The 26,893-nt window shown below is 35.2% G+C and overlaps 1 protein-coding gene and 1 pseudogene across 3 annotated transcripts in view; one reads left to right on the forward strand and one right to left on the reverse strand.

Annotated features, from left to right (window-relative positions):
* The window catches only part of TAF2 (TATA-box binding protein associated factor 2), a 137,133-nt gene that overhangs the window by 52,671 nt on the left and 57,569 nt on the right, over window positions 1–26,893 (reverse strand). For all 3 annotated transcript variants that reach the window (XM_071208011.1, XM_058275962.2, XM_058275961.2), the window contains exons 11-19: window positions 25,049–25,184; window positions 23,067–23,221; window positions 22,224–22,338; window positions 21,791–21,900; window positions 16,562–16,627; window positions 14,302–14,554; window positions 12,799–12,939; window positions 11,373–11,483; window positions 101–294 (exon numbers count right to left, since the gene is read on the reverse strand). In XM_071208011.1, coding sequence (XP_071064112.1) covers window positions 101–294; window positions 11,373–11,483; window positions 12,799–12,939; window positions 14,302–14,554; window positions 16,562–16,627; window positions 21,791–21,900; window positions 22,224–22,338; window positions 23,067–23,221; window positions 25,049–25,184 — 1,281 coding nt within the window. The remainder of the gene's footprint in view (window positions 1–100; window positions 295–11,372; window positions 11,484–12,798; window positions 12,940–14,301; window positions 14,555–16,561; window positions 16,628–21,790; window positions 21,901–22,223; window positions 22,339–23,066; window positions 23,222–25,048; window positions 25,185–26,893) is intronic.
* LOC139436471 (tetratricopeptide repeat protein 9C pseudogene) lies at window positions 4,254–6,277 on the forward strand (annotated as a pseudogene).

Here is a 26,893-nt window from a genome sequence, read left to right on the forward strand (position 1 = left end):
TCTCCCTTTACTATCTTGCTCCAACATTTTATAATGTTGTTTCTTCTTTAGTTATAAAAACAAACAGCTTTAAAGAAAAAGTATAATAATTTAACCATACCTTACAGTGATGGTATGTCTATAACTGGGAAGAAGTTTTTCCATATTCAAAAACCTGGTGATTTCTTCAAGAATGAGCCGCACATCAGGATTTAAGTTATCCAAAGTTCGAACTTCATTATTCACACTGACCGCAGGCGTAACAGAGTTGGCAAGGGCATCAATCATTTCTGCACGATAATAGTTATCTGAAAACTGAGTAAAATAATAATTTAAGAGACAATAACAAAATTCCCTTATTTGTTTAAAAATAATAAAATATATATAACTTAAAAAACAATTTATTTGAAAACATACACGAGTTATCTGGTAAATTTTCAATTCTGTATTTTGTAGAAAAAGATTCAATGATCAGCAATACATTCATTTACTAAACAAATATTTTCTATCTGTATGGCACTCTTATAGTGTCTCTTACAGTGCCTCTCATTGAGAAATTCCTCTAAAAGGAAAACCACTGTCCACAAATCCTATTTGTACCTGGAAGGCTTCAAGTCAGCTATTTAGTGCTCTACACTCACACAAGCATAAACCAATGATGACCAGACATTTGAGGAAAGCATTAATAAACAGAAACCAGAATAAAGAGGAAAAAGCAACTCAGAGCAAATGGAATATGCAAGGAAAAAAATACTGGTAGGGGAGGAAAAACTACCATTAATAGTGTCTGAGAAATAACCAATATATCTATATGGCATCCAACAGCAGCACAATTATTTAAAAAAAGAAAGACCTATGCAGAGAATAATAATCGAAATTAAATTAGAAAATGAGATTGAAGAAACATCCCAAAATTTTAAGCACAAAGAGAGAAACAGAAAATAGAAGGAAAAAAAGGAAATTTAAGAGCTGGCACAGGAGACATAGCACATAAACAACAAGTATTCTAGAAACAGAAGCAGAGAAAATGGAGGAAGTTATAAAAAATGTGAATTGCTGAAAAGCAGGAGGTGTAGGGAGTGGCGCATATGGGAATCCCTTACATATTTTTTATGTAACATTTTATGTAATCTAAGTACCTTTTAAAAATGTTAATAAAAATATCAATTGCTAACACTTTTCAGTGCTAAAAACACATGAGATTCTAGATTGAAAGGCTCAGCAATCACCCAGCCCAATGTTGTTCCCAATTCAAAGAGAAAAACTCAGCGAAATTTCAGGACACTGAAGAGAAAGAGAGGGTGCTGCTACATTCGAGAGAGAAAACATGTACACAAAAGACCAAAAATAAAAAGTGTAGAAGGCTTCTCTCTCAATAACTTTCTCAAAGATAATGGAATAATATCTTTGAAAATCTGAGGGAAAGGAATTTTGTGCTAAGAATTTTATACATAGCCAAGGCATTAAGTGTAAGAAAATAAAAACACTTTCAAACTTGTAAGGACCGAAAAGTTAAACATCCTTGCACTCCCCCCCCCCCCAAGAAAGCTTCTTGTGGTAGTATAAAATACATCCACAAATTATTTGATACTTCCTTCAGAAAGATGCGTCTTATCTCTCTGCCTCCCCTCACTTGAACTTAGTGATTCACTTATAATGAAAAGAAAAGGAAGAAGCGACAGTATGCAACTTCTAAGATTAGGTCATTAAAAAATTGCAGCTTCCTCCTTGCTCTCTCTTGGCTCATTTGCTCTGGGGCAAGCCAGCTGCCCCACTGTGAAAATACACACGAGCTCTAAGAAGAACACTTGACTAGGGACTAAGGTCTCTGTCAAAAGCCAGGTGAAAAATTCATTTTAAAAGTAGATCTAGGGAAGCAGACTTGACCCAATGGATAGGGTGTCCGCCTACCACACGGGAGGTCCCCAGTTCAAACCCCGGGCCTCCTTGACCCGTGTGGAGCTGGCCCATGCGCAGTGCTGATGCATGCAAATGTCGTGCCATGCAGGGGTGTCCTGTGTAGGGGAGCCCTACGCGCAAGGAGTGTGCCCCGTAAGGAGAGCCGCCCAGCGCAAAAAAAGTGCAGCCTGCCCAGGAATAGCGCCACACACACACAGAGTTGATACAACAAGAGGACGCAACAAAAAGAAACACAGATTCCCAGTGCCGCTGATAAGAATAGAAGCGGTCGCAGAAGAACACACAGCAAATGGACACAAAGAGCAGACAATTGGGGGAGGGGGTAGGAGAAATAAATAAAAATAAATCTTAAAAAAAAAAAAAGATCTAGGGAAGCAGGTATAGCTCAAGAAATTGAGCTCCTGTTTACCGTATGGAGACCTGGGTTCGATCCCTGGGATCTCCTGGTAAAAAAAAGAAAAAAGGCGTCCCACACCTGCACGGTGCAGAGAGACACAGGTCCCTGCTTGGCAAAGCAATTTACCAAAAAAAAAAAAAAAAAAAAGGTGATGATGCCACTAGATTAAAAAAAAACAGATCTACCAAGCCCAGTCAAGCCTTCCAATGACAACAGCACTAGTCAACATCTTGACTGAAGCCTCCTGAGAGATCTGTAGCCAGAGCAAGTCAGCTAAACACTCCCGAATATCTGACCCACAGAAGCTGTGAGATAATATGTTTGTGGATAATTTGTTACACAGTAGTAGATAATATATTACAAGGAATGTACTCCACTAAAATGGGGGCATAAATCAAGAAAGGTAAAATTGTGGATCTAAAAAAGAAAGAATATAAACATACAGAATCTTGGAAGGAATTCTCAGAAAAATGATGAAGGGATTCAAACACAATCTTATCAATAACTGCACTAAATATAATGAAATAAAAACTCCAAGTAAAAGGTAAACATATACCAACTCTAAGTTATATTTTTAAGAAACACATCTTTAAATATAAAAACATAAAGAGGTTTGAAGTAAAAGAGTGATAAAAGATATACCACAGGATATTAACCATAAGAAAATTTCTGTGACTATATTAAAGAGGTTGCTGCTATAGAAGGGGGAAGAAAGATGAGGAACTGCTTTTTATTTTATTAAATATTTATTTTATTTATTTATCCCCTCTTCCTCCCCCTCATTGTGTTTTTGTACTCGCTGTCTGCTGTGTCCATTCACCATGCAATCTGTGTCTCCTTGCCTTCTCTTCTTGTCTTCTCTTTTAGTAGGCCCCAGGAACCAATCCCAGGACCTTCGATGTGGGAGAGAGGTGCTCAATTGCTTGAGCCACCTCAGTTCCCTGGTTTGCTGCATCTTGCATTGTCCCTCCACTGTGTCTCCTTTGTTGTGTCATCTTGTTGCATCTGCTCACTGCATGGGTCAGCTCACTTTCACCAGGAGGCCCCAGGAATGGAACCCAGGAGCTCCAACATGATAGACGGAAGCCCAATCACTTGAGCCACATCTCCTTCCCATGTACTTTGTAGTAAGTGTGGCAGAACTATTTGACTTGTTATTTTCAAGTTTAGAGTTATTTCTCAGGTTGATAAAAATAAAAACTATATTTAAAAAAAGATCTTATTAAACTATGGTGAACTTGAAAGCAAAAACTCAAAGTGAGAAAAACATAATTCTCTAAAACATCTATTATTCTCATAGCTACCTGCCTGACGTCATTTACACAAAAGAAAACCACTTCATAAATTAATTTGTAATATCTCATATATTTTGAGAAGGTTACATAAAATATTATAAATTAGAAAACAGTAGAGAACCTATGCATAATAAAATACTTATTGGGACATAGGCAAAATTATGCCCAATTCATTAGCCAATCATGCTTCAGAAACTTAAAAATTTACTCTTTCCTACTTTGACAGAGGTGTCTTTCCACAGGCCAAGATTTGTCTTTATTTGGGCTGATACCAGCCTTTTCTGTCCCCCCCACCCCACTCCCTGGGCTACTGTCAGCCTCTAGCCTCTCCTGTTCTCACTGCATCTTATATACATTTTCAATGCATCAATTATAATTTTGCACTATTATTATTTGTAAGCCTACTTGTTGAAGAACATATGTTTTTTCCCTTTGTTTCCCCAATTGCTAGCATCAAGTGGTTTTTGGTTAGTACTCAGTATTTACTGAGTGAAAAATAAATTATTAAATGAATTCTATTAAGTAACTACATCCAAAGTAAAATGAGATATGTATTTTTAACATTAACTGATCATCACTTAAATCAAATATTTACCCAGTGCCTAAAATTCTTCCATATCATCCTCAATAGATAGATATTCAACCCATGCCCTATTTAGACCATGGGTGAGAGGGAAGCCATATTTCTGACAATTCCCAGGAAACATATTTATTGAAAGATAGACTGGGTGAGGGTTGATTTTAAATTCTGCCAATTAAATGCTCTAGCCTGGGAATTTGAATGTGGAGTAAGTGAATTAATTCCATCAGCAGTGTTTGTAGTATTCTGTAGCAACACAAACTACCAGGGTACTAGAAGAGGAATATCTACCTGCCCATTTTAACTTTTTTGTGGAGGCACAACCTTACACTGACACATATAATGGCATAGTCCCTAAGTATTAGAGGGGAGTTCAGATACTGGGCAGTAAGAAAAAAAAAAAAAAAAGACACAGCAAACAAAACCAAAGAAAATTACCCCACAAGTGTTCACTGTAAAATTTAGTTTGCAGACAGCTCTAATTATTAAAAAATTAATCCCTGTACCTTCACTTCTAAATCTAATTCTTTCCTCAGGAGATACAGTGCATGTTTATGGGTTTATTTTTTATCATTCTAATTTATTTTAATATAGCTCAGTTTATCAACCTTTTCATTCATGGTTTCTGAGTTTTGTTGCACAGTTAAAAAGGCCATCTCCATTCAGTGATTATTCAAATCAGATTTACATGTTTTCTTCTAGTACTCTTATATTTTCATTGTTATCTCTAATAATTACTTTACCAAGAAAGCAAGAGCCCATTTATTTAACCATTGTTCAGACCTCAGCAATCAGATCAGAAAATGAACTCTGAAATGATAAATGGTGCAGGAGCGGGAAACTAAAAGATTTATTACCATTTATCCTCAGACCAAATCCAATCCTTGCAGAAATTATAATCCTGATTTAACAAGCTGTATTATCTGATCACCCCTAGATGATAAGAGATAAAGTGAAGAAGAGGTAATGTGTGGAACATAGTACAGCAAAAATTCCCACACAGACCCTTTCCTCACCGTGATCCTGCCAGTCAACTGAAGCACAGTGGGAGACTTTCGGGCTTGGGCCTTAGGAGAGGGTGAGGACCTGGCAGAGAGGTGTGGTGGGTGGACTTGCAACTGAGATACAAACGCGACTGCCTTAGCTCTCTTTCACAGAGGCTCCCCAGCTCCAAGGCACAGACCAACAAACGCTTGTTAAAGAAGTGCCAAATACAGGGCTGGAGAGAGGATAGTCTCCTTGACTTCCTCTAGCAGTTGTCCCCTCCTACTCCCTTCCACTTCCAGGTCAGAGAGGTGTGTCCAGAAGGAAGGAGAACGCAAATTTAGCCAGTTTTAGCACCTCTGCCTCAGCTCCTTAGGGCCTTTGCTTTTAGGGGTAATGTAATCTCTTTCTGGAATCATGCCATTTAGGAAGCCACTTAATCTTGGGCTTTCTTATTCCCATATTCTCTCCCTAACTAGTTTTCCTGCATTCTGGAATTAAGAAATATTGCAGAGAGGAGAGGAAAGAGCTGTGGTGGAAACAAACAAGCAAAGCTCCCCATCTCGGGGGGCCACCTGGACAAGGGAGTCCAGGGTGACACAGAGTTATAGAGAAGCGCCTGCAGGAGGCTCAGCTGTACAAGAAGGAAGGAAAACACTGCTACCAGGAAGGGAAGTACCGAGATGCTGTGACTAGGTACCATCGACCTCTGCTTCAGCTGCAGGGTCTGGATCCGAGTCTGCCCTCCCTGATACCTAATCTAGGACCTCAGGGCCCTGTTTTCAAATGTGAACAAGAAAACATCCTGCACAGCACCCAGACAGACTGCTACAACAATCTAGCTGCTTACCTTCTTCAGATAGACCCAGTGAACTACGAATGAGTGAAAGAATATAGTCAGAAAGTCCTGGAATGACAACCTGATAATACCAAGGCCTTGTATCAGGCTGGAGTGGCCTTTTTCCACCCGCAGGACTACGATCAGGCTCAACACTACCTCACGGCTGCCATCAATAGACAGCCAAAAGACACAATGTCCGGCAGTACCTCCAGTTGACACAGTTGGAACTCAGCAGCTACCATCGGAAAGAGAAGCAGCTCTACCTGGGCATGGTTAGTTAACAAAGAAGATGTGCCTCCACTTGAACTTAGGTGGACCGTTAAAGGACCAGGAAGGGGAAACCTGAGTCTCAGCAAGAGAAATTAACCCCAAACGACTGACTCGCATGGATTTCTGTTTTGCTTCCGGCCCCACATGATCTCTTTACTACTTACACAGGCCATGTCTTTATCTGTCCATCCAAATTTGTATACCTCTTTATACAAATACATGTTATTCTGGGGGATTTTTTATCATGGAAAATACAACCACAAAACATTTATCTGCTATCAGTGGAATTAACCATACCTGTGGCACAGATTTTACTGATTGTTAGATGTATTCACATATAGAGGAGAAAGCTAGCAGAGGATGAAATATTAAGATAGGTGGAAAGGAGTTTCTTTGTTTTTCCAGATACTTGGGCTACAAACTGGGAAATAAATCTTTTGTGAAACAAGAAAATTATAAATTGGGCCCCAATGTATTAAAATCAAAGATTTGAAATCATGGGCAGTGGATGTGGCTCAAGCAATTGGGCTTCCGCCTAATACATGGTGTCCCAGGTTCAGTTCCCGGTGCCTCCTGGAGGAGGCAAGTGGTGCGGTGGGCACATTGAGCTGACACAACAAGATGATGCAACAAAAATGACAATGTAAACTACTATCCATGCTGTATACCAGTGCTCCAAAATGTATTTATCAAATGCAATGAATGTGCCACACTGATGAAAAGAGTTTGAAGATGTGGGAGGAGTGGGGGTATATGGGATCCTCTTATATTTTTTAATGTAACATTTTTGTATGGTCTATGAATCTTTAAAAAATAAATTTTAAAAATCTTAAAAAAAGAAAAGATGCAACAAAACAGACACAAAGAAGAAAGATAATGAGAGACTCAAAAAACAGGAAGCTAAGGTGGCTCAGGTGATTGAGCGTCTCTCTTCCCCATGGGAGGTCCAGTTCTGTTCTCGATGCCTCCTAAAGAGATGAGCAGACAGCAATGCCAAACAATGGCGGGGGGGGGGGGGGGGGGAATGAATAAAATCTTTAAAAAAAAAAAAATTCTCATACAAACCAAAAAAGCCAAAGGCATTATTTTGCAGCAAAGAATGATTAAAGTTTTTAACAATGTTCCTTTGGTATTCAGGAATAGTTCAAGCCATGTTCTACATACTCTAAAATGGCAGACAAACTTCATATACATATGTATGATCTTTTGGGAATAAATATATATATATATAAGAAATATATACATATGTGTAAAAGATTTTCACATAAAATGGTGAATTTCTAGACTTCAAAGTGATTAAGTTTTAGCCTCGTGTAAACTAACTCATCCAGATTATTTAATTTTTATGCTCCTACCCAATTAATGAGAAGTTAAATTTTCTTTCTCAAGTCCCAACTTCTGCTTGGAACTACTTTAGACTTTTATATTTCTGATTTAATTTTACTTGTAGAAAAGCTGTCATTTCTTCTCATGCATTTAAAAAATTTTATATCTATTTTGGTAAACCTTTGTCATTTATTAATATGTTTACAAAACCCTCAGAGATAAATTATTTGTGGTTGGAGGTGGGCTACTTAAGGAGAAAAAAAGAAAAAAACTGAGATGCTAACAGATAAAATATTCTGAGGTACCCACCTACTCAGTCACATTCTTTTCTGCTAGCTTTAATCCATTAATCTGCGAATCTTTAAATGAAAAAAACAACTTCTTTCTCCCAACCATAATTTTTTTTTATTAGATAGATCTTGAGTACTGGCCCTGCTACACATTAGCCATGTGATCTTCAGTAAGTCTCTTAACCTTTATAAACTTCAATCTCTTCACATGGAAACTGAGATAATAACAGTACCTATCTCAGAGGTCTGAGGAGGATTACCTTAGAACAGTCATGTTTTAGCACAGATCTTGGAAAACACTAAAATAGCTATTGTTACTATTATTATTTGTATTTATCAGCAGTGTTGACAGGATCTACTACTTTAGTATCCTTCAGGGAATAAGATACATATTACTCTTATCTAACTACTTAGTACACAGTAACTATATAAAAAAAGATTAGCCTTCTCAAAGTGAAAACAAAATAATGGGTATTATGTTGTACCCCCCCCCCCCCACAAAGAACTATAAATTTTAAAAATCTATCAGTGCATGCCTCAAGAAATCCTAAATGTAAGAGGTGTGATGGCATGGTGTAAAGCAGAATGGTATAAAAAGATAATTCTGTGTGGCAGGTGCTCAAAACTAATTTTCAAATTGCATTTCCTTTGTAATTTTAGGTATTCAACCTCTGAGCTTTATTTTCATTTGTCAAACACAGGGTGATAAACACCTTCTACCACAGGAATAAATTCCAAAGGAATTAAAGGAAGTAAAATCACTCTGTAATGTAGAAAGCACTATAGAAGGGGCCACCATGGGTTAAACTGTATGAATACTCCCCAAAACAAGAGAATCTGACATAAATAATTGGATAAAACAGCTACCTATTTCATTTGAATATAGTCTGATTTGGCACCATTCCAAATCCTAATCTTGTAGTTTCATATAAAAGAAATTCATCTGTAGAAGAAAGGAGTGCCATAAATGAAAGCCAAAACAAACCAGCAGACTAGGAAGGAAAGTCTTACAAAAATGTTTTTAATTAATACTTTAGTCAAAAGTATGTCTTTTTAGGTCCATAAGGCACTAGGCCAAGTACAATAGTTATAAAAGGAAATAAAATATCTGGTTATGGAGGGGAAATTCAAGTCTCACTTCTCTTCATCTTAGTATTTTTGCTATCTCCAAATCAGTGACTAGTTATCTCAATGTACTAAGTTCTGTGTGCTCTCTGACAATAGGTGATTCATTAAACATCTCTTATATTTAACCAGATAATAGTTCAGGAAAGTGATGTGATATAGAGATGCAATTAAATGAGTATAGGCAAATACTATTTGTTGAATGCTCTGGAGATACAAAGTCAGGATATACTCTTTTTTTTTTTGATCATATAAATTTATTTTTTGTCGTTATTTTTTTAATATTATATTCAAAAAATATGAGGTCCCCATGGATATATTCTTGATGACAAGAACTATTTATATTTCCAAGTAAAGTAGAAAAAAGTAAGAGCAAGAATAGAAGTAAAGTAAGTAAATTGTACCTGGAGCAAAGGAAAAGAATAATTCATCCAATTAAGAGGGGATATTGATCTTGAAAAATTAGGGAATATTTTCAATAGACAGCAAAAGGAGAAAAACATCTCTTGGGTTAAGGGTACATTAACAAAATCAAAAGATGCATGAAAATGCATAGCATGTTAAAGTACCCACTGAGCTCTTTTAGTAATAATGTTTCAAATGAATTTTTGAAACAGGGGTTTTAGAAAGAAACTCCAGCATATAATGTATAAAGACTTACATTTTTTTTCAAATTTAGAAAGATTCTCATAGCTATTTTAAGGTAACATAGAAAAATAAGAAGTCAAAATTAAGCATCAGACAGTAATTTAAAGAAAACAATGACGTTGATGATGCTTTACAGGTATATTTGAGGGCTTTCCTACAAGTAGGCCAAACAGTTTAAAGGATAACTGGAAAAACTTTAACATGGTTCTGAAGAGAAAATAATAAGTAAAACCATTTGTACAATCCATTATATAAAATTCTCCTGGGAACTACTTAGGCAATAAGTATCAATTGAAATAAAATACTGGCTGGAAAATCTGAGTTATTTAAAACAAAACAATAATGAACGAAAGCAAGTATATGCTTCCTACAAAGTATCTGCCAAAATGAGCTTACACCTTGTTAAAAAAAGTTGGACACATGACAAAGGCAACTAAAAGTTACCGTGGAATCCTATATCCCTAATACACATTGTCCTAGGAGAGCAATGAGTATATAAAGACTCTCAGAGATAAAGTCAACAGTATTTAAAAATGGCACGAAAAAGTGAATCAGCCATAATGTAATCTTTTAAAACATTCATTTTTAAAGAATTCCTTTTAGTTTAAATGATTTGAATGTCTTTCTACAGACTTAAAGGGAAAAGATAAATTACGTGTTTTCATTACAAATCACCATCTTTGATAAAACATGCCTGTGACTTTTAAACTACTGTAATACTTAAACTTTTCCTGAATGTGACTTGTCCCACCAATAACGTGTCTTTGTGCTGTTCCTTTGGCCAGGCATGATTTTTCTAGACTGGTCCTATTCATAGACTAGGGAAATCCTATTCATCTTTTTTTAAAGATTTATTTATTTATTTATATCTCTCCCCTTCCCCGCCCCCTGGCCCCCCAGTTGTCTGCTCTCTGTGTCCATTTGCTGTGTGTTCATCTTTTATGACTCAGTTTAAGGGTCACTTCTACACAAAATTTTCCTGACTCTCTCTATACTCTTGAAAATAAGCACTACTACCTTTCAGTTCTCCTAGGAATTGTGTATATCTTCATTGTAATAGTTGTAAGTGTAACTGTTAACTGTTTACTTGTCTTATTCCCCTATTAAGTTGAACCCCAGAGGGCTGAGAATCAAATTGTGATATAAAGCAGGTGTTAAATAACTGTTTAAAGAATAAAGTTCTGGAAGGCATTAATCATGTCATCTTTCTGTTTAACAAGGTACTCCTGGCTAGCACAGCATATATTCTTAAAAACACTTGATTGTTAGATTGAGAACAAGCAAATAATCTTTGAAGTATGGCATTCAATAGCTATTTTCTAAATAAATGAATAAACATAATGGTAAAAGAAAAAGATCAAGTTTGTTAATGAACAAGTTAATCTAAAGTGGGAACCGCTTTCTTTCTATAATTTGGTAAAAGGAAAAAGAAATAAAAATACAACTGTGCTGTCAGACTTCGCCAAAACAAGTTTTAGTTAGCTTCCCCAACTCTGATGTACTAATATCTCCACATTACAAGAGGTATAAGGAACATTTAAAAACCAACTAATCTTCTGGTTTTCATCCACTAGTTATTATAATGACTTCTGGTTTTATGTCTCTATTTGTATGAATTTCAAGTGCCATGGACTCAACAATGATTCTATGCACTACTACTTTAAACACAAAATATCACTGGCCAATTTTATAATATTCATTAAGAAAGGTTCCTTACCTTATTTTTTCTGTTGTCATTATACTTGATTAAGTCTAGAATAAATGTTAAGACTTCTTTGGGACAGAGGTTATGAACATCTCTCAATAAAGCCATTGCAACTGGCATAGTCTACAAAAAAGAAAAGTATTTTTTAAGTACATAATCTAAATCTTTCATTAGTATAAGTTGTTGAGAAATACATAGAGAAAAAGGATTCCTTTGGATCTGACACAGGTAGTGTACACGGAGCCTAACCCTCCCTACCTCCCAATCCCTCTTTCTGACAGTGTATCTCAAAGCATTCTAATATAAGAGGAAAGCTGGGTAGAAAACCGAGGAAAGATTTTGTGTGATCTATGTTATCTTTAAAAAAAAAAAGATAATAAAAAAATGGAAAAAGAAAATCAAGGAAGAGTTTCATGACTGGATGTATTTTGTAGGCCTTGGTCTTCATTTGTTGTAGGAAAGTATATGTAATGTAAAGTACATCAGTTAAGTTCTGTGTGCTATAGTGGAAATGGTATGGGTTTTAATTTTTTTTTTTTAAACTTTCTTTTTTTTTCTTTTTTTAAAGATTTATTTATTTATTTAATTCAACCCCCCCACCCCATCCTGGTTTTCTGTTCTCTGTGTCTATTTGCTGCGTCTTGTTCTTTGTCCGCTTCTGTTGTCAGCAGCACGGGAAGTGTGGGCAGTGCCATTCCTGCACTTTCTTTCACGCTGGGCGGCTCTCCTTACAGGGCGCACTCCTTGCACGTGGGGCTCCCCTACACGGGGGACACCCCTGCGTGGCAGGGCACTCCTTGCGCGCATCCGCACTGCACATGGGCCAGCTCCACATGGGTCAAGGAGGCCCGGGGTTTGAACCGCGGACCTCCCATGTGGTAGATGGACGCCCTAACCACTGGGCCAAGTCCGCTTCCCGGTATGGGTTTTAATATTAGACCATTATTCAACTCCTAACTATTCTATCTACTAAGCTGGATGTTAGATGCTTACTGACTTACTGTCTAGGAACCTCAGTTTCCTCACAACCATTTTAAGGATTAAATAATATAATAGCTGGAGTCACCTGGCATACAGCTGAGCTCAATAATCAGTCTTAGAACACACTGATTCTCTAGTACAGCCCCTATCATCAGCATAAGAACTTAGAGAAAATGGCAAAGTATTTGAAATTAAGCCTAAAACTTTTCCCATTGCAAAGTTGCATAAGAAGCTTCTGTAAGGAAGGAGAAACATGACTCTCATACAGTGGTCATAAAATCAATGCACAATCACTTATAAGTTTTTGAAAAAATTTTAGAAGCAGAAAAATACCAAAGGTAAAACCTTTTTTTAAGAAAGCAAACACATCCATTATTTGAAAATTCCTCTATTTAAACTGAAATATGTAGAGAGTGACAAAAAACAATAATAAGAAAATTTTAAAAATAAACCATACCTTCTGAAGAAAATAACTTTGAAAGCTCATAAAGTTGTTTGTTTTCACAATGTTTGGACAAGTTTTACAACAAAACATTCTAGTAAAGAGTGACTTCATGGCTGGAGGTCCTGTCCATGTGCTTACCATTGAATTTGCAATCTGCATAATTAGTAAATAGAAGTAATGTCCACTGTAAACACGATTTGAAATAAAACAACTTTAAGTTATCAATACTACTATTGAATTAGGTTTCAGCATTTTTAATTCTCAGAAATGTAACACTTTTTAGTCTTTTACCACCATTTCTGGGAAAATACATAAACTCACCAAATCTTCTAAAAACATCTGCACTTATAATTACTTTCTATAAGCTGATTTCTAAATTGTAGTACCTATTCTTTTTTAAGAAAATGTTTGCAAAAGGCTTCTATTCTGAATAACAAGTGTTTTGTCTTTATCCATTTAGACAGATGTAATTCTAACATCTTAAATTTACTCAGACAGAAACATCACTACAAATTTTAAATAAGTTTTTTTCAATCTACCTTAATTGAAAAATAAGCCCTATTTAAGTCTGTAAGCATGCACTACACAAAAACCTTATCTTACTATTGGTGTTTTTATTGCTGATAATAAACAACTGTCTGATAAGAAAAAAAAATCATGATTAACTTTAAATAATATATTCTATAATTTTACGGTATGCTAAGAATTTAACATGCAAAACTCACAAAGTTTGTAATTATAAATTAAATTATATTCTTAGCAAATGACAATTATAGAAAATCACTTTATCCCCCGTATATCTCAGAACATAGGAATCTAACTACTCACAAGCTATTGTTAAAAATAAATCTAAATCATCATTAAATGCTGAAATGCTTGACAACAGGAAATAGCAGTGAGGACAACCAAAGAGTCACTAAACGAGAATGAACCTGTTATCAAGATGCTTTTTAAATACCTGGAAACCAGTATTTCTGGTTAAATTTTTGTCTGCATTTTCCTGGTTTTCATTTGTTCTACATTTTGTTTTTTTCCTCTAAAGAAAATATTTATTGTTCTTAAAAATTTTATTTTTCTAGCATATTAAATTATAGAGCTTATCATTTAAAATAGTATGTCACTAATATTGATTCTTAAGCCCAAATGAATATTAAATTACCACCATAGTGGGAGAATTAAGATTGACTTCATGCAATACAATGTAAAACATCATTCAAACCAAAAAGATTCTTTGCTTTAAAAACCTGGTTGGCAATTCAATAAAATGATGAAGAATTCTTTTTGGTTTTATAATCTGACTTTCAGTTTGACAATTATGAAAATTTTGTACCTATTTATTTCCAGACCGAAAGATATCTTTCAAATCAGTCTTGTTAAAAGTATTTGGCCAAAACTTTCAAAGGAATACTTAAGCAAGTAAATTTAAAACTAATGGAGAATTTTAATTCATTTTCAGGGATTTTTAAAAAAATATGCAGTAATCATATTGTTTCTTTCTACTGTACATAATCTCACCTTTGCAAGACAGAAGCAAGCTGACATTCTTACACGGTAAAAACACTGCTCTTGTTCTAATATGTCAGTGAGTGCAAGCCGAGATGCTGGAGTAGGAAACTTTTCCAAGGCCAAAATGGACTCTTGTTGTGCAACAACATCCCTCTCATAGCGGAGCTGATACTGCCACATAAAATCAGCTTGTTCAAATTCTACCTTCCTCAATACTGACATATCTGGGTCTATCCTTATCCACAGCAAAGGCGAATCAGCACTGAAAGAAAATTGCATATTTCTTAAATTTTAAATTCTATATATTTTGAAACAAAATATTTATTAATACATTCCTTCTTTAGATGTTGTATTCACAACAATGCCTTAGAGTTTTACTGTATTCATTTTTTTAAAATCACACTGATAACTTTCTCATTACGTTTGCTTTATTTCAACATTCTCACAATGTTTATTCTATATCAACCCTGCTGCAAAGATCACCAAAGATAAAAGGAGAGTTGTTGAAAGGATGTTGAGAACTTCATTTTCTGTCTGAAAATATTAATTTTGAGATTTTTATTTCTGATTCTGTGATGTGAAAAAAAGCAAATGAGACAATTTCTTCATTCAACCTCCTATCAACCTCCTATAGTCTAATAATTGAATGTAGCTATAAATATCACTCTTTATTGGACATCAAACTGTGATTAAGAAATAAAAGCATTTATATTTAAATATATATGCATTTTAAATGCTAGACTTGATCACATTTTTCAAAAACCAAGTTCTGGAATTATAATTCTCTCAGGGAATATCAGCAACCTATCTTCATGTACTTTTTAAAGTATCAAGCTTTAAAAACCTAGTCTATGTAAATACCTTCATCAAAAGAACATTTGTTGAAGATTTCCATCTACTAATCATCACCTGGAATATTAATTCAATTCAACAAATACTATTGCGTGCTTACTACAGGCAAGGTATTTGCTATGGAAAAATTAAAATTAGGGAAACAGATGTAACTCAAGCAATAAGGCCTCCACCTACCATACGGGAGGACCCAGGTTCAATCCCTTGGGCCTCCTGGTGAAAAAGAAGAGAAAGCATGCCTGTGTGGCAAGCCGAGTGCCTGCATGGCGAGCTGAGTGCCCACATGGGTACCTGCATGGCAAGCTGAGTGCCCAAGTGAGTGCCCACGTGGTAAGCCAAGTGCCTGTGCGAGTGCCCGTGTGGTGAGCTGAGTGGCCGCACAGCAAGTCAAGTACGTGCGTGGTGAACCAGGGCCTGTGCAAGTGAGTCATGAAGCAAGATGATGACGCAACGAAAGAGAGACAAAGGGGAGAGTCAAGACGAAGTGCAGCAGGTACAAGGAATTGAGGTGGCACAATTGACAGGGGGACCTCTCTTCATATTAGAGGTCCCCAGGATCGAATCCCAGTGAATCCTAGAGGGGAAATATGAGAACAAAAAGAAGACAAAAAGGGAAATAGGTACAGAAGATCACACAGCCAAAGGACACAGAGAGCAGAAACAGCAGGGCAGCAAAGGGAGAGTAGAAGATAGATAGACAGATTAGATAAATAATTAAATAAATGGGGAAATGACCTAAAAAAAGAATTTAAAAAAAAATTTTTTTTAATTAAAATTAATACTGATACTCAAGGGTAAGTGACCATAATCTGTATCAACAGCAGAGATAATTTGGTGATTGAATTAGTAATACACAAACAGAATGGATGGGCAAAATAAGAATGTTTGAGCTAGGTTATATATAAAAAGAGAAATGCTGTCAATCAATAAATATTAGCACGCACAGTTTAAGAGAGTGGTTTTTAAATTGTGTTTTGCAATTACACGGAGCCTGAAACATGTCCTGGAATCTTGGACAAAAACAAGGAAAATTACTACCACATGGGAGCTTATTAGAAATGCAAAATATCAGACACCACTAGAAAAGTACTGAACCAGAAACCATGTTTTAAGAAATGACTCTCATGCACAGTGTAGTTCGAGAAGCACTAATCTAGGGACTCCCTAGAGAAGCAAGAAATCTGCCCAAAGTTGTGTGCATCCCCACAACTATCCTTTCTCTCACCTAGGCCAGGCCAGATTTACTTCTGATTAATTATGGTTTTACATAAGATTTGTTTTCAATATAAGAGTTCTCTTATCATTAGAAAGTTTTAAAACAATTCTTTAAGAATAATCGCATACTTTTAGATACACATAACAAGACAAACAAGAATGTAGAAATTATTATGTCCTTAAATTTAAGTAACTAACTTACTCCATTGCAGAAAGATCCATGTCAACCTCTTCTCCATTCATCAGTGGAATTTTTTTCTTCTTATTTCTACATTTAAGGAAATGTATGTTAAAAGACCTTTCCTATAAGATACTTTACATAGTGCTAATTAAGTCCCATACAACATACAGTAAAAAAAAAATACAAGTGGATCCCACAAAATGCAAGGAGAGAAGAAGGTGATAATGGTAATGATAATGTTGATGAGTAATAATTAATGCAAGTACTCTTTTTTTTTTGAAAGAAAATACAAAGGTATGCAACTTATTTTATTTCCGTTCATTTATATTTAATTCTTGGAAACTCTGAAGATCCATGCACTCATATGATATTATTATTTTACTTAAAAAGGAATTTAGAGATTATATATTCTAAGTCTCTCAATTTATAGATGGAAAGCAGAGGCCCACAAATATTACTAGTTGCTGGTAACTACTTAGTTACCAGTTTACTCATGAACATGCTTATTAGTGACAGAAACTACTGAATGCATCACTCTGCCACCTCCTTCCCCCATCCCACCCCATCCCACAATCACGACCATCCCTGCTCACAGGCTTGCCTTTCTGCTTAAACTTCTCTCTGTCCAAAATAAACCACTCACTTTCAACTCGTTTTATGTCTTTCTTTCATGGTATATTTTCAAATTTTTCTAGGCCTATTTAAAAGTTGAATGTAATTATTTCCAATTTAAGATATATATATCTATATATATATCTACATATAAGTGATTTGCCCTGCAATCAGGTTGTCAGGAAAAACCTTCTGTATGATTAAAAAATATGGTGTTAAAAATATCTAGTCAGACAAAGATATCAAAAATGAAGAAAAGAAGGAAAATTACATCTAATCTGTGAGCTGTTTAGTTTCTTGTTAGGAAAATAGAACAAAACTCTAGCTGAGTTAATGATTTTTCTTTTTTTTTAAGATTTATTTTATTTATTTCTCTCCCTCTCCGCCCCCCCCCCCCCCCCACTCCCACGTAGGCTGGCACTCCTCAGGGAACAGTTGCCCTCATCAGGAGGGCCTGGGCATTGAACCCTGGACCTCCTATATGGTATATGGGAGCCCAACTGGTTGAGCCACATCTGTTTCCCAATGAATCTTCTTATAACTTAGTAATTATCTAGAGTTTTAGAATACCTGGAAGTTATTTAAAATATGAAAATATTTTCATTATAATAGCATTCTACTAATGGCAATTGTATAAGAATAAATTTTAGTGACTTTAAATACTTTGTTTTATATCTCTGTTTTATAAAGTAAATATCAAATAATCTATTATAATAAATTATTTACCTAGCTAATACTAATAACATTTTTTTCCTGTAAAGTTTACATTGGAATCTGGTATCATAAACTATGTGAATAAAATATGGAGTAAACCCTCTTAAGTTACACTAAGGTTTTGATAATAATCCATTTTTCTGTGACTTCGGATTAGTATTTTCCTTTTGCTTTATTATTACTATTTATGGATTTGTCATTTTTGAGGTAGAATGCAAATGAGAATTAAGGATTTGCAGGTGATGGTGATAATATCAAGAATGTTATCAAAAAAAAAGAACGTCATGATCTAATATAATAGGCATTCTCTTTCAGGTAGAAAGTCATGCTGAAATGATTTGCTGTTCCATTCACTGAATTTTTATGGCTTGTAAAAATTTATGTTAGTAATGCAAGGTTGAATTTGTATGTGACTAACAAACTATTAAAATACAGAACACGTACGTTATATATTCATTCATAGCATACTGTTTCACTGTTGCATTAAATTATCAAACGTAATGTCTATTGTGTGTTAGAAAAAATTATTCCTTACAAAAAGGGTTAAAGTACAGAGTAAAACAAATTCTTCTACCTGCTCACTGAATTATCATTTTTAATAATTTTTCTGTTAATTTTTCTAGTAGTGTCTTTTTAAAAATTTATTTATTTTATTATTGTCTTCTTTTTTTTAAAAAAAAAGATAAACAGATCACACAAAATAGTGCAGGTACTCTTTAACTGTTCACTAGGGAAAGCACTATGCTCTATGTTTCACATGCATTGCCTCATTCGATCCACCACCACCACTATGGGTGCACAAAGAAAAGTATCCCACTTAACTAATGAGAATTACTAGTAGAAGAGCTGGGATTTAACCCAAATGGTATCCTTCTAGACCAGGATTTCTCAGTCTCTGCACTGTTGCTATTTTGGGCCGGGTAACTATTGGAGGGGGGGGGGGGGCGTGTCCTCTGCATTGTAGGATGGTCAGCAGCATTCTTGGCCTCTATCCACTAGATGCCAGTAGAAACCCCCAAGTAGTGACCATCAAATATGTCTCCAGATACTGCCAAATATCCCTTGGGGGAAAAAATGCCTACAGTTGTGAAACATTAGGTGTCTAGATCCTAGAATATAGAGCTATGTTGACAATGAAGTAAACACAAGGCACACACAGTAACTAAGCACTTTAAATAAAGTTAATCTGAATTGACATGGGCTATAGGTATAAAATACACCCTGGATTTCAGAGACTTAATATGAAAAAGAGGTAAAATATTTCATTAATACATTTTATATTGATTACATGTTAAAGCGACAATATTTTGGATATACCGGGTAAAATAAAATATAGTTACAATTCAATTTCATCTGTTTTTGTTTTTTACTTTTCTAATGTGACTTATAGCAAATTTTTATATGTGTATTATGTGGCTCCCTTTATGGATTGCATTATATTTCTATCGGACAGTCCTGCCTTAATGGGTGAGCTGGTAAGCTATGTAGAAATTACATAAAAACAGGAGCCCACAAAAAAAGAAGCCCCCCCAGAAAATCAGAGATATCAAAAGGAATCTTTTTAGATTAATCATGAGAGCTAGAGAAATCCTCTTGATTAATTCCACCTATTCCACAATATCCATTCTGCTGGAACACTTATTTAGTTTACATACATTTAGAAAGATTACAACAATTACATTATAAATTTCTACAAGGTAGAGTCCCAAACCAATTTTTAAATTCAGTCTGTAAATTGCCTGGTTAGGCATGCTTTATAATCATGATTCTGGTAAAAAAAGAACCTGATGAAAGTGAAAAGAAAATACAGATATATCTCCTCAATGAATGGAGACTCAATGAAAATATCATATCTTTCATTCAACAAATAAATATTCAGTGTCTACTATGTGCTGGACACTGTTTATAAGCAAAAAGATTAAGGAGGGATTTTGATTGGAAAACAGAGATTTTCCAATTCTGAATGGAGATAGAGACCAACTAAATTTCAAATTAAGGATTTCATGCAACATTAAAAAATACCCTACAGAAGAAGGATATCAAATGTAATGGAAATTAAATATAAGAAAATTATTGTCTATTTTGAAGCTGGAAGGAAAGAAGTAAACAATATTGAAATCAAAGTTTAACAAAAAAGCAAATTATAAAAATTAAATGTCAACTTAATACATGCATTTTCTCCCAAGATCTGGCGACTGCAATTTTACGTAAAAAAAAGTAAGACGATCTATTGATAAAGAAATCCTTAAAAGCACATGGAAAAATAACCAGATCTGAAATGAGACATGAATAATTCTGAACTGTGTACTATTTTGCACTGTCCTCTATGAAGCCAAGGAAATGATTTAACAAAATACTTCAAGAATATTCATTAGTATACATAATTAATATGTATGAGATTTAAGATAAGCAAAAACAAAAGCAACTCCTCCCATGTAAATTACTTCTGAATCATAAAATCTTCTGGAAAACACTAAAAATTTTATTAAGGGCAAACAAAATGAGGAACATAGAACACAGACTCCCTGTGTTCCTCACACCAAAGAATATCCAAACACATTGATTATAGAAAAGAAAAAAATCTAAGGAAATATTACGAAAAAGGTAGCCTTGGAAATGTATCCAATTTCCAAGGTAAACTGAACAAAACAAAGAGGTAATTTCACTCTGAATTTAAAAAGAATTTTCTTAGTGAAAAAAACAGTTAAAGGAAAATTTCACAATCAAGTTCCCTGAAGACCTTTAAAATTAGCAGACCATTCTAAGTGAACTTAAATGTATTCATGAGTACAAAGCACAGAAATGTTCTCACTTTTCATTATTCAGAGTATATGCTAATGGCTCAGTTTTTAGACAGTGGTAAAGGATAAATCGGTTATAGAAAAGGTGAAATGTTAGAAATTTTTAAAGTAAACTGGCAATTTTCCTTCGAAAGACATCACGAATGTTCTGTAGGGGCATGATGATTGAGAGAAAAAGGGATGAGATATCATAAAGAAGATACAGGGGCTTTTCATGATTTATTCAGCTCCTCCCCTTATACTTGATTCAGTCATCATTTCTTCAATATTTCCTGTAGATATTAATCCAATGAGACTTAATCAGAATGAATTTAAGCTATTTGCCTTGAATTTTTCCTCGCTCCTGAACTCAGACTTTCATTCCTAATAATAGATTCTCAAAGTCCTAAATTAAAAAATGGAATTATTTAGTTCTAAAGATAAAAATGCCATCAAGAGCAGAAAGCAAAGAATTAATGTTGGGTAATACTAACTGAAAAGAAAAATGGAAAAGTCCCAGCTAAGAATATGGCCCTAACAAAAAAGAATTAAAAAAAAAAAAAACAAGAGGAGAAAAAAAACATGGCTCCAAAACCTGCCTGGAAACCCCAAAGGAAGGCAGCTGTTGGAGAACAAAACTGTAACCATTACAGTCAAAAAGCCCGCCAAGAACCTGGTCAGGATGTCCCATTTGAAACTTCTGGGCTCAAAAGAAGTCCCAGATAATTTCAAACAGAAAGGCTTCCCTACTGGCTCCCTGAAAGCTAACAGGTACAACTTTACTGGTCCATAGCATAAACCAGTAGGAAGACAAAAAGGCAACCAGTCAGAACAGCTAATAGCTAGGGTCCCTCCCCAACATGGGGAAGGGAAAGGAGGAAAGAACTGCTACCCAGGTGCCCCAGCACGTGCCTCTCCCTTGAGTCTGGCCACATCCATGTCTTGGGCCTGTACTTTCCCTTTCTCTTGTTTCTCAATAAACTCTACTTGCTTGCCTACTCTTAAAAAAAGAAAGAAAAAAAAGGAAAAGGAAAGAAGAGATACTTGATAACATGTTTTCTACCTAAAAGATTATGGTATATAAAACTGTGAAACTTACAGTTTAACTATAAACTTTAGTTTATAGTTATGATTCAATGCCTACCTTCTGCTTTTGGAATGGCAGGGTATATCATGTTTAAGGCTGTTTTCTTCTATTTGCAATGTATGATTGAAGGATCCATCTAACTCCTGCACTGTCACTTTAAGGGGTCCCTTTAAAAAGAAACATACTGTTCAATGACAGCGCTAGAAAAATACCAATATGTATGATTCTGTGTATAAAATAATAGTATACCAAATGAGTATATGGAGACACAGGAAGGCAGTTGGTGCCAAAGGAGAGGGAAATTGGGAGAATTTTAGCAGCCTGAAATATCTATCTGTAACCCCTCTTCCATTCTTTGATACTTTGTATTTCCTCAATTTTATTCACTACAAACACAACCTTATTACAAACCAAGTGGCCTCCCACCCCTCTTCTTATATTGAAACTGGGAACACAGGAGTGCACAAAGTCATTTTGGGAAAAAACTTACCACATATTTCTGAGTTCCAGGAGATGTATAATCTTGTTTTATTTCTAATTCCAAGACATTTCGTTTTCTATTAAATGCAAAACTTCCATAAAATTTTACCACTCCACTCTGGTCTCTGAAGAATTGTAAAGGAATTTTTACATACTGAAAGAAACATGTACTAAACAAAATAAGTTATTCATTATTGGCAGAAAAAATTGCATCCCCATAAATTCAAAGTTTGACAGGCATATTTCAATGTAAGCCAGGTGGGGCAAAGCATTCAAAATCCTTGTGAAAATGTTGTACTAAATTTAAGAAGAATTTCTGAAACATTAGGAAATCTGTGTTTTGAAGGAAGCAAAACTGCTCTACTGGGTTATTAATATAATCCTGTTTTGAAATTTAAAAATGCAAAAACTACAAAGTTCCAACATACCACTCAAGTTGTGCCAGCCTCTAACCACATCTAAAAGTCACCAGAAAAAAGGAAAAAAAGGAAAACAAAAAGAATTTAAAAAGAAAAAAAAAACCCCAAAAACAAATAAATAAGTAAATAAAAGTCACCAGACCATTGTATCTTACAAGTCTGGTAGATTATTCACAAACCTCACCATCAGTGTGTGCTTACCTCACACACTGAGAAGTACTTCAAAATATGCCAAAATTTAAACACTCAGCTATTTAAGTGTGATTAGTAGGCACCTCAGAGGAAATGACTCACATTTCATGGTTATATCTAATATTATTTAGAATTTTAAATAGTTTACCTCTTTAGTCCCCCAAATCCCTCTTCTTCTTCCTTCCCCTTTATATACACACCTTATTTTCTTCCCCTTTTTGAACTGCTATTTAAAAGGATACACCCATTGCTTTATTAAAGGCTGGATGTCTTTGCCAGAGACATTTGAGATGGATTTCAAAAACCCAGATGTGGAAACCAACATCTGACTCCACATATGTGACTGGAACTTCTGAGATGAAGCAGTACTAGCCAGACTTAGCAGTTTATTGAAAACCTGTAAGGATAAAAGTTATCACTGAGTAAGTTCATAGAACATAATATATACTGCTTTAAATTCCATACTATTATCTACTTTTCATTATAACTTTATTGCAGTTAATTGCAGAAGAAATATATCCACACCTTACTACATAGACTGTTCTAAAGAATGCTAACAACAGAAACATGCAAAGATTTAAAGAATAAAACCATTTCTTGTATAAAAATTATTAAATTTTAATGATGTACTAGAAAAACAAAGAATATTGTCTGTGTTCACAATATAAGAAGATAATATCTAAAATTTATTGTACTATGAACATTACATAGAAATAAAACATTATTTAAGAAGTTAAGAATATTCATTAGGGTTTATAACACCCTTGACAGTTTGAGATTATTTTTGTGAATCCCCCCCAAAAAAAGATTATATTTGTAAACTATTCTTCTGGGTGTGATATCTTTTGATTACATTGGACTTAGCTGAGGGCCTTAAATTACCTGTTAAGATTAGGGCTTTAATTCAACCAAGTCAGTAAGGTGTGAGTCAGGTTGAGTCCCTGCTCCCTTGGTGGGTCACTATAAATGGACATTCAATAAAGAACACACGGAAAGAGAGAGAGGTCTGTCAGTTTTGATACTGGGGCCCCGAGGAGAGACAAGCTTTTCACCTGATAGCCTGCAGTTGACTTTGGCTGATATAGAAGACCCAAAAAGAAATGAGCCCTATGCCAGGAAAGAGAGGAAGCCCCAAGAGACTAGCCCTATGCCAGCCTGCAGCTGAGAGAAAGGAAGCCCAGGAGAGAAGGTTGAACCCTCACACAGATCAGCGATTATATTGTTTCAACACATGGCAACTGACTTTCGTGAGAAAGCAACCTTTAGGTGGACTCTTTAGGGCCTTGTAACTGTACGCTTTACCCCAAACAAATACCCTTTATAAAAGCCAACAGATTTCTGGTACTGTGCATTGGTTCCCCTTTGGCAGACTATTACACACCCCAAAGAGTGAGTGACTCTTTATGAACCATCTGTCATTTCATATTTCTACTCCTTACTCTAAAGACAAGGTGAAGAAAAGGATTAGGAAGATAGATGAGAACATAGGTACAAAAAGGAGACAATTGGACAAAGAAAATCCAGATGTGTGCACAGATTAATGTAATTTTATATCATATGGCCATTTTCAAATAAAAAACTAAATTTTAGACAAATAAAATGCTTTCTATAAAACTAGTAATTTTTCATTCACCTTTAAGAAACCGTCAATGGTAAAAACAGCTGAATATCTCAACTACTATCTCACCTACTATATCTCAACTACTTACACCAAAACTTGCTTAAAATATATGGCAGAATTTAACAAACTAGCAAAAATAAACACCGTGTAGCTTAGTTTGCTTATTTCTATTAAAAATGCTTTTAAAAAGCAATTCATTCTTAATATAAATATTTCAAATAATGTAGAACATAAAATCATATGCATAAATGCATTTTACTTTTATCACAACATTCTAATTTTTTCTTCATAGTAATACTGTGCTAAGTGTAACAGGTACTGATGTGCATTCTACATCTAAGAAAATAACAAATACCACTGACTGTCCACTTTGGATGAGTTGTATGCTTTGTTGATATGTATCAATAAAATTGATTTGTTCAAAAAGAAAGGAAATGCAAATAAAGAGCACAGGTTAGTTAGTGGGCAAGAGCTAATTAGCAAAAGAACTTCAACTATAAACCTAGATGCCCTGACTCCTATTCCATGAAGAAGTATTCAGATCATACACATAGAAAACAGATTTTTCTTTTTCTTGTTAAGTTCTCAACATTATATACTTACTTGTAGCATAAATTCCATACTGATTCTATTTTCAATCAATCTCATCACAAGGTGAGCTTTACACTGAAACATCACGTAATATTCCCAGGAGAGAGTATGTGGATGCTTTATTGAAAAGTATAGATGGGATGCTGGACTGTAAAACAAAGTCACTTAATATAGTAAATGGGACATTAAATAAACAGTTTCACAATCACATGAAGACAATGAATCTAAAACTTTATGGGAGTATCTTAACAACTTCATTGTATGAGAACAACAAATACTAGGAAACATCTAAGAATAAATTTAACTGGAAGAAAACTATGAAGTTTTACCATAGGACACAAAAGAAAACTTACATGCCAAGTTCCCAGATGAAAAGACACAATACTTAAAATATTTCAAATCTCTAAACTTTTCAATAAAATCAATGAACTTTTAATCACCATTCCAACATTAAAGAAAGCACAAAAATAAAGATAAAATGAATTATATATCTAAAGCAACCAATACCAATTATGGCAGTACCAGAAATTAAAGAAAAATTTGCTCCTTCATAACTTTTGGGTGGGAAAATTTTTCTTAAGGGAAAGACAAAATCTGGAGGACATAAAGACCAGACTATGTAAAAATTTAAAATCCTAATACACTAAGAGATCATTATTAAATTAAGAGAAAAAGTATTCTTATAGAACATATTTTTGACGTACATGAACATTTAGGTTATTTCCAATATTTTACTATTTTAAATAACACTTCTTTAAATAATCTTTTTATGCATGTGCAAATATTTCTATAGGATATAGACTGAGAAGTTGAATTGTTGGATCCAAAAACATAACCATTTTAAGGTTTTGGTTGACATCAAAAAACTACTTTTCAAAAATGTACCAATTATATTCCTACCATCAAAGTTAAAGAATGGTCATGACACCTTAAAATCATCACAGAGATGTAAAATAGTGGAGTAGGGAGTGACAGGGTACACTCACCCTGCAGAAACAGGAAAGCAACAGGCAGACTTGTCAGGAGCGAGGAGAAGCAGAGGGCAGAGGAGCAGTGGTGGGCATAGGCAGAGCACACGGGCAGCCCTGCCATCACAAGAGAGGGGAAGAGATGGGGGAGGTGTGCCGGAGCAGAGTCAGTGGCCTATGAGGGCAGCCACATTGGGCGCAAGGGAAGCTGATGGTGGAGTGACACGGCTTGCAGGGGCAGCCTTGCTGGGTGGGGGTGGGGAGCGGCAAGTGCAGTCTTGCCAAGTGCTGGGGGAGCAGAGGAGAATGAAGCACCAAGGGCAGTTTTGCAGGATGCTAGAGAAGCAGTGAGAGATGGAGAACTGCAAGCATGGCCTTGCAGGGCATGGGGAAACATGCAAACAGCCATAAGGGAGGCTTGCCAGACTTAGGAGGGTGCAAGTAGGTGCAGGGGGATGCCAGACGGCAGTGTTTGGACTCCAGAGGCTAGAGTACTACATTACAGCATCAAGGAAGGAACCGGATGAGGAAATTGAGAGAGACCGCTGCAGAGGAACTGGATGTTAGGATTTGGATGTTAGGAACTGGTCTATACCCCCTTCATGAGTCCCTGGCCTAGTTTTGATCAGTTAAAGACAGGCAAGTCTAAAGAATTAAAATAAGCTGAAATACCTGTCAAAGAAGAGCCTTATCACAAAACCAAGCAACAGTGAAACTCTATATGAGAGAAACTGACTATGAGAGTAAATTCATCAAGATAAGCAGATGCAGACACCTACAAAAAATTACAAGCCATATTAAGAAACTGGAAGATATGGCCCAATCAAAGGAATGAATTAATAAGTCAGAGGAGACACAGAATTTGGAACTAATCAAGAATATCCATACA

Source organism: Dasypus novemcinctus, chromosome 14, assembly GCF_030445035.2.
Source record: "Dasypus novemcinctus isolate mDasNov1 chromosome 14, mDasNov1.1.hap2, whole genome shotgun sequence".
In the NCBI taxonomy this organism is placed as follows: domain Eukaryota; kingdom Metazoa; phylum Chordata; class Mammalia; order Cingulata; family Dasypodidae; genus Dasypus; species Dasypus novemcinctus.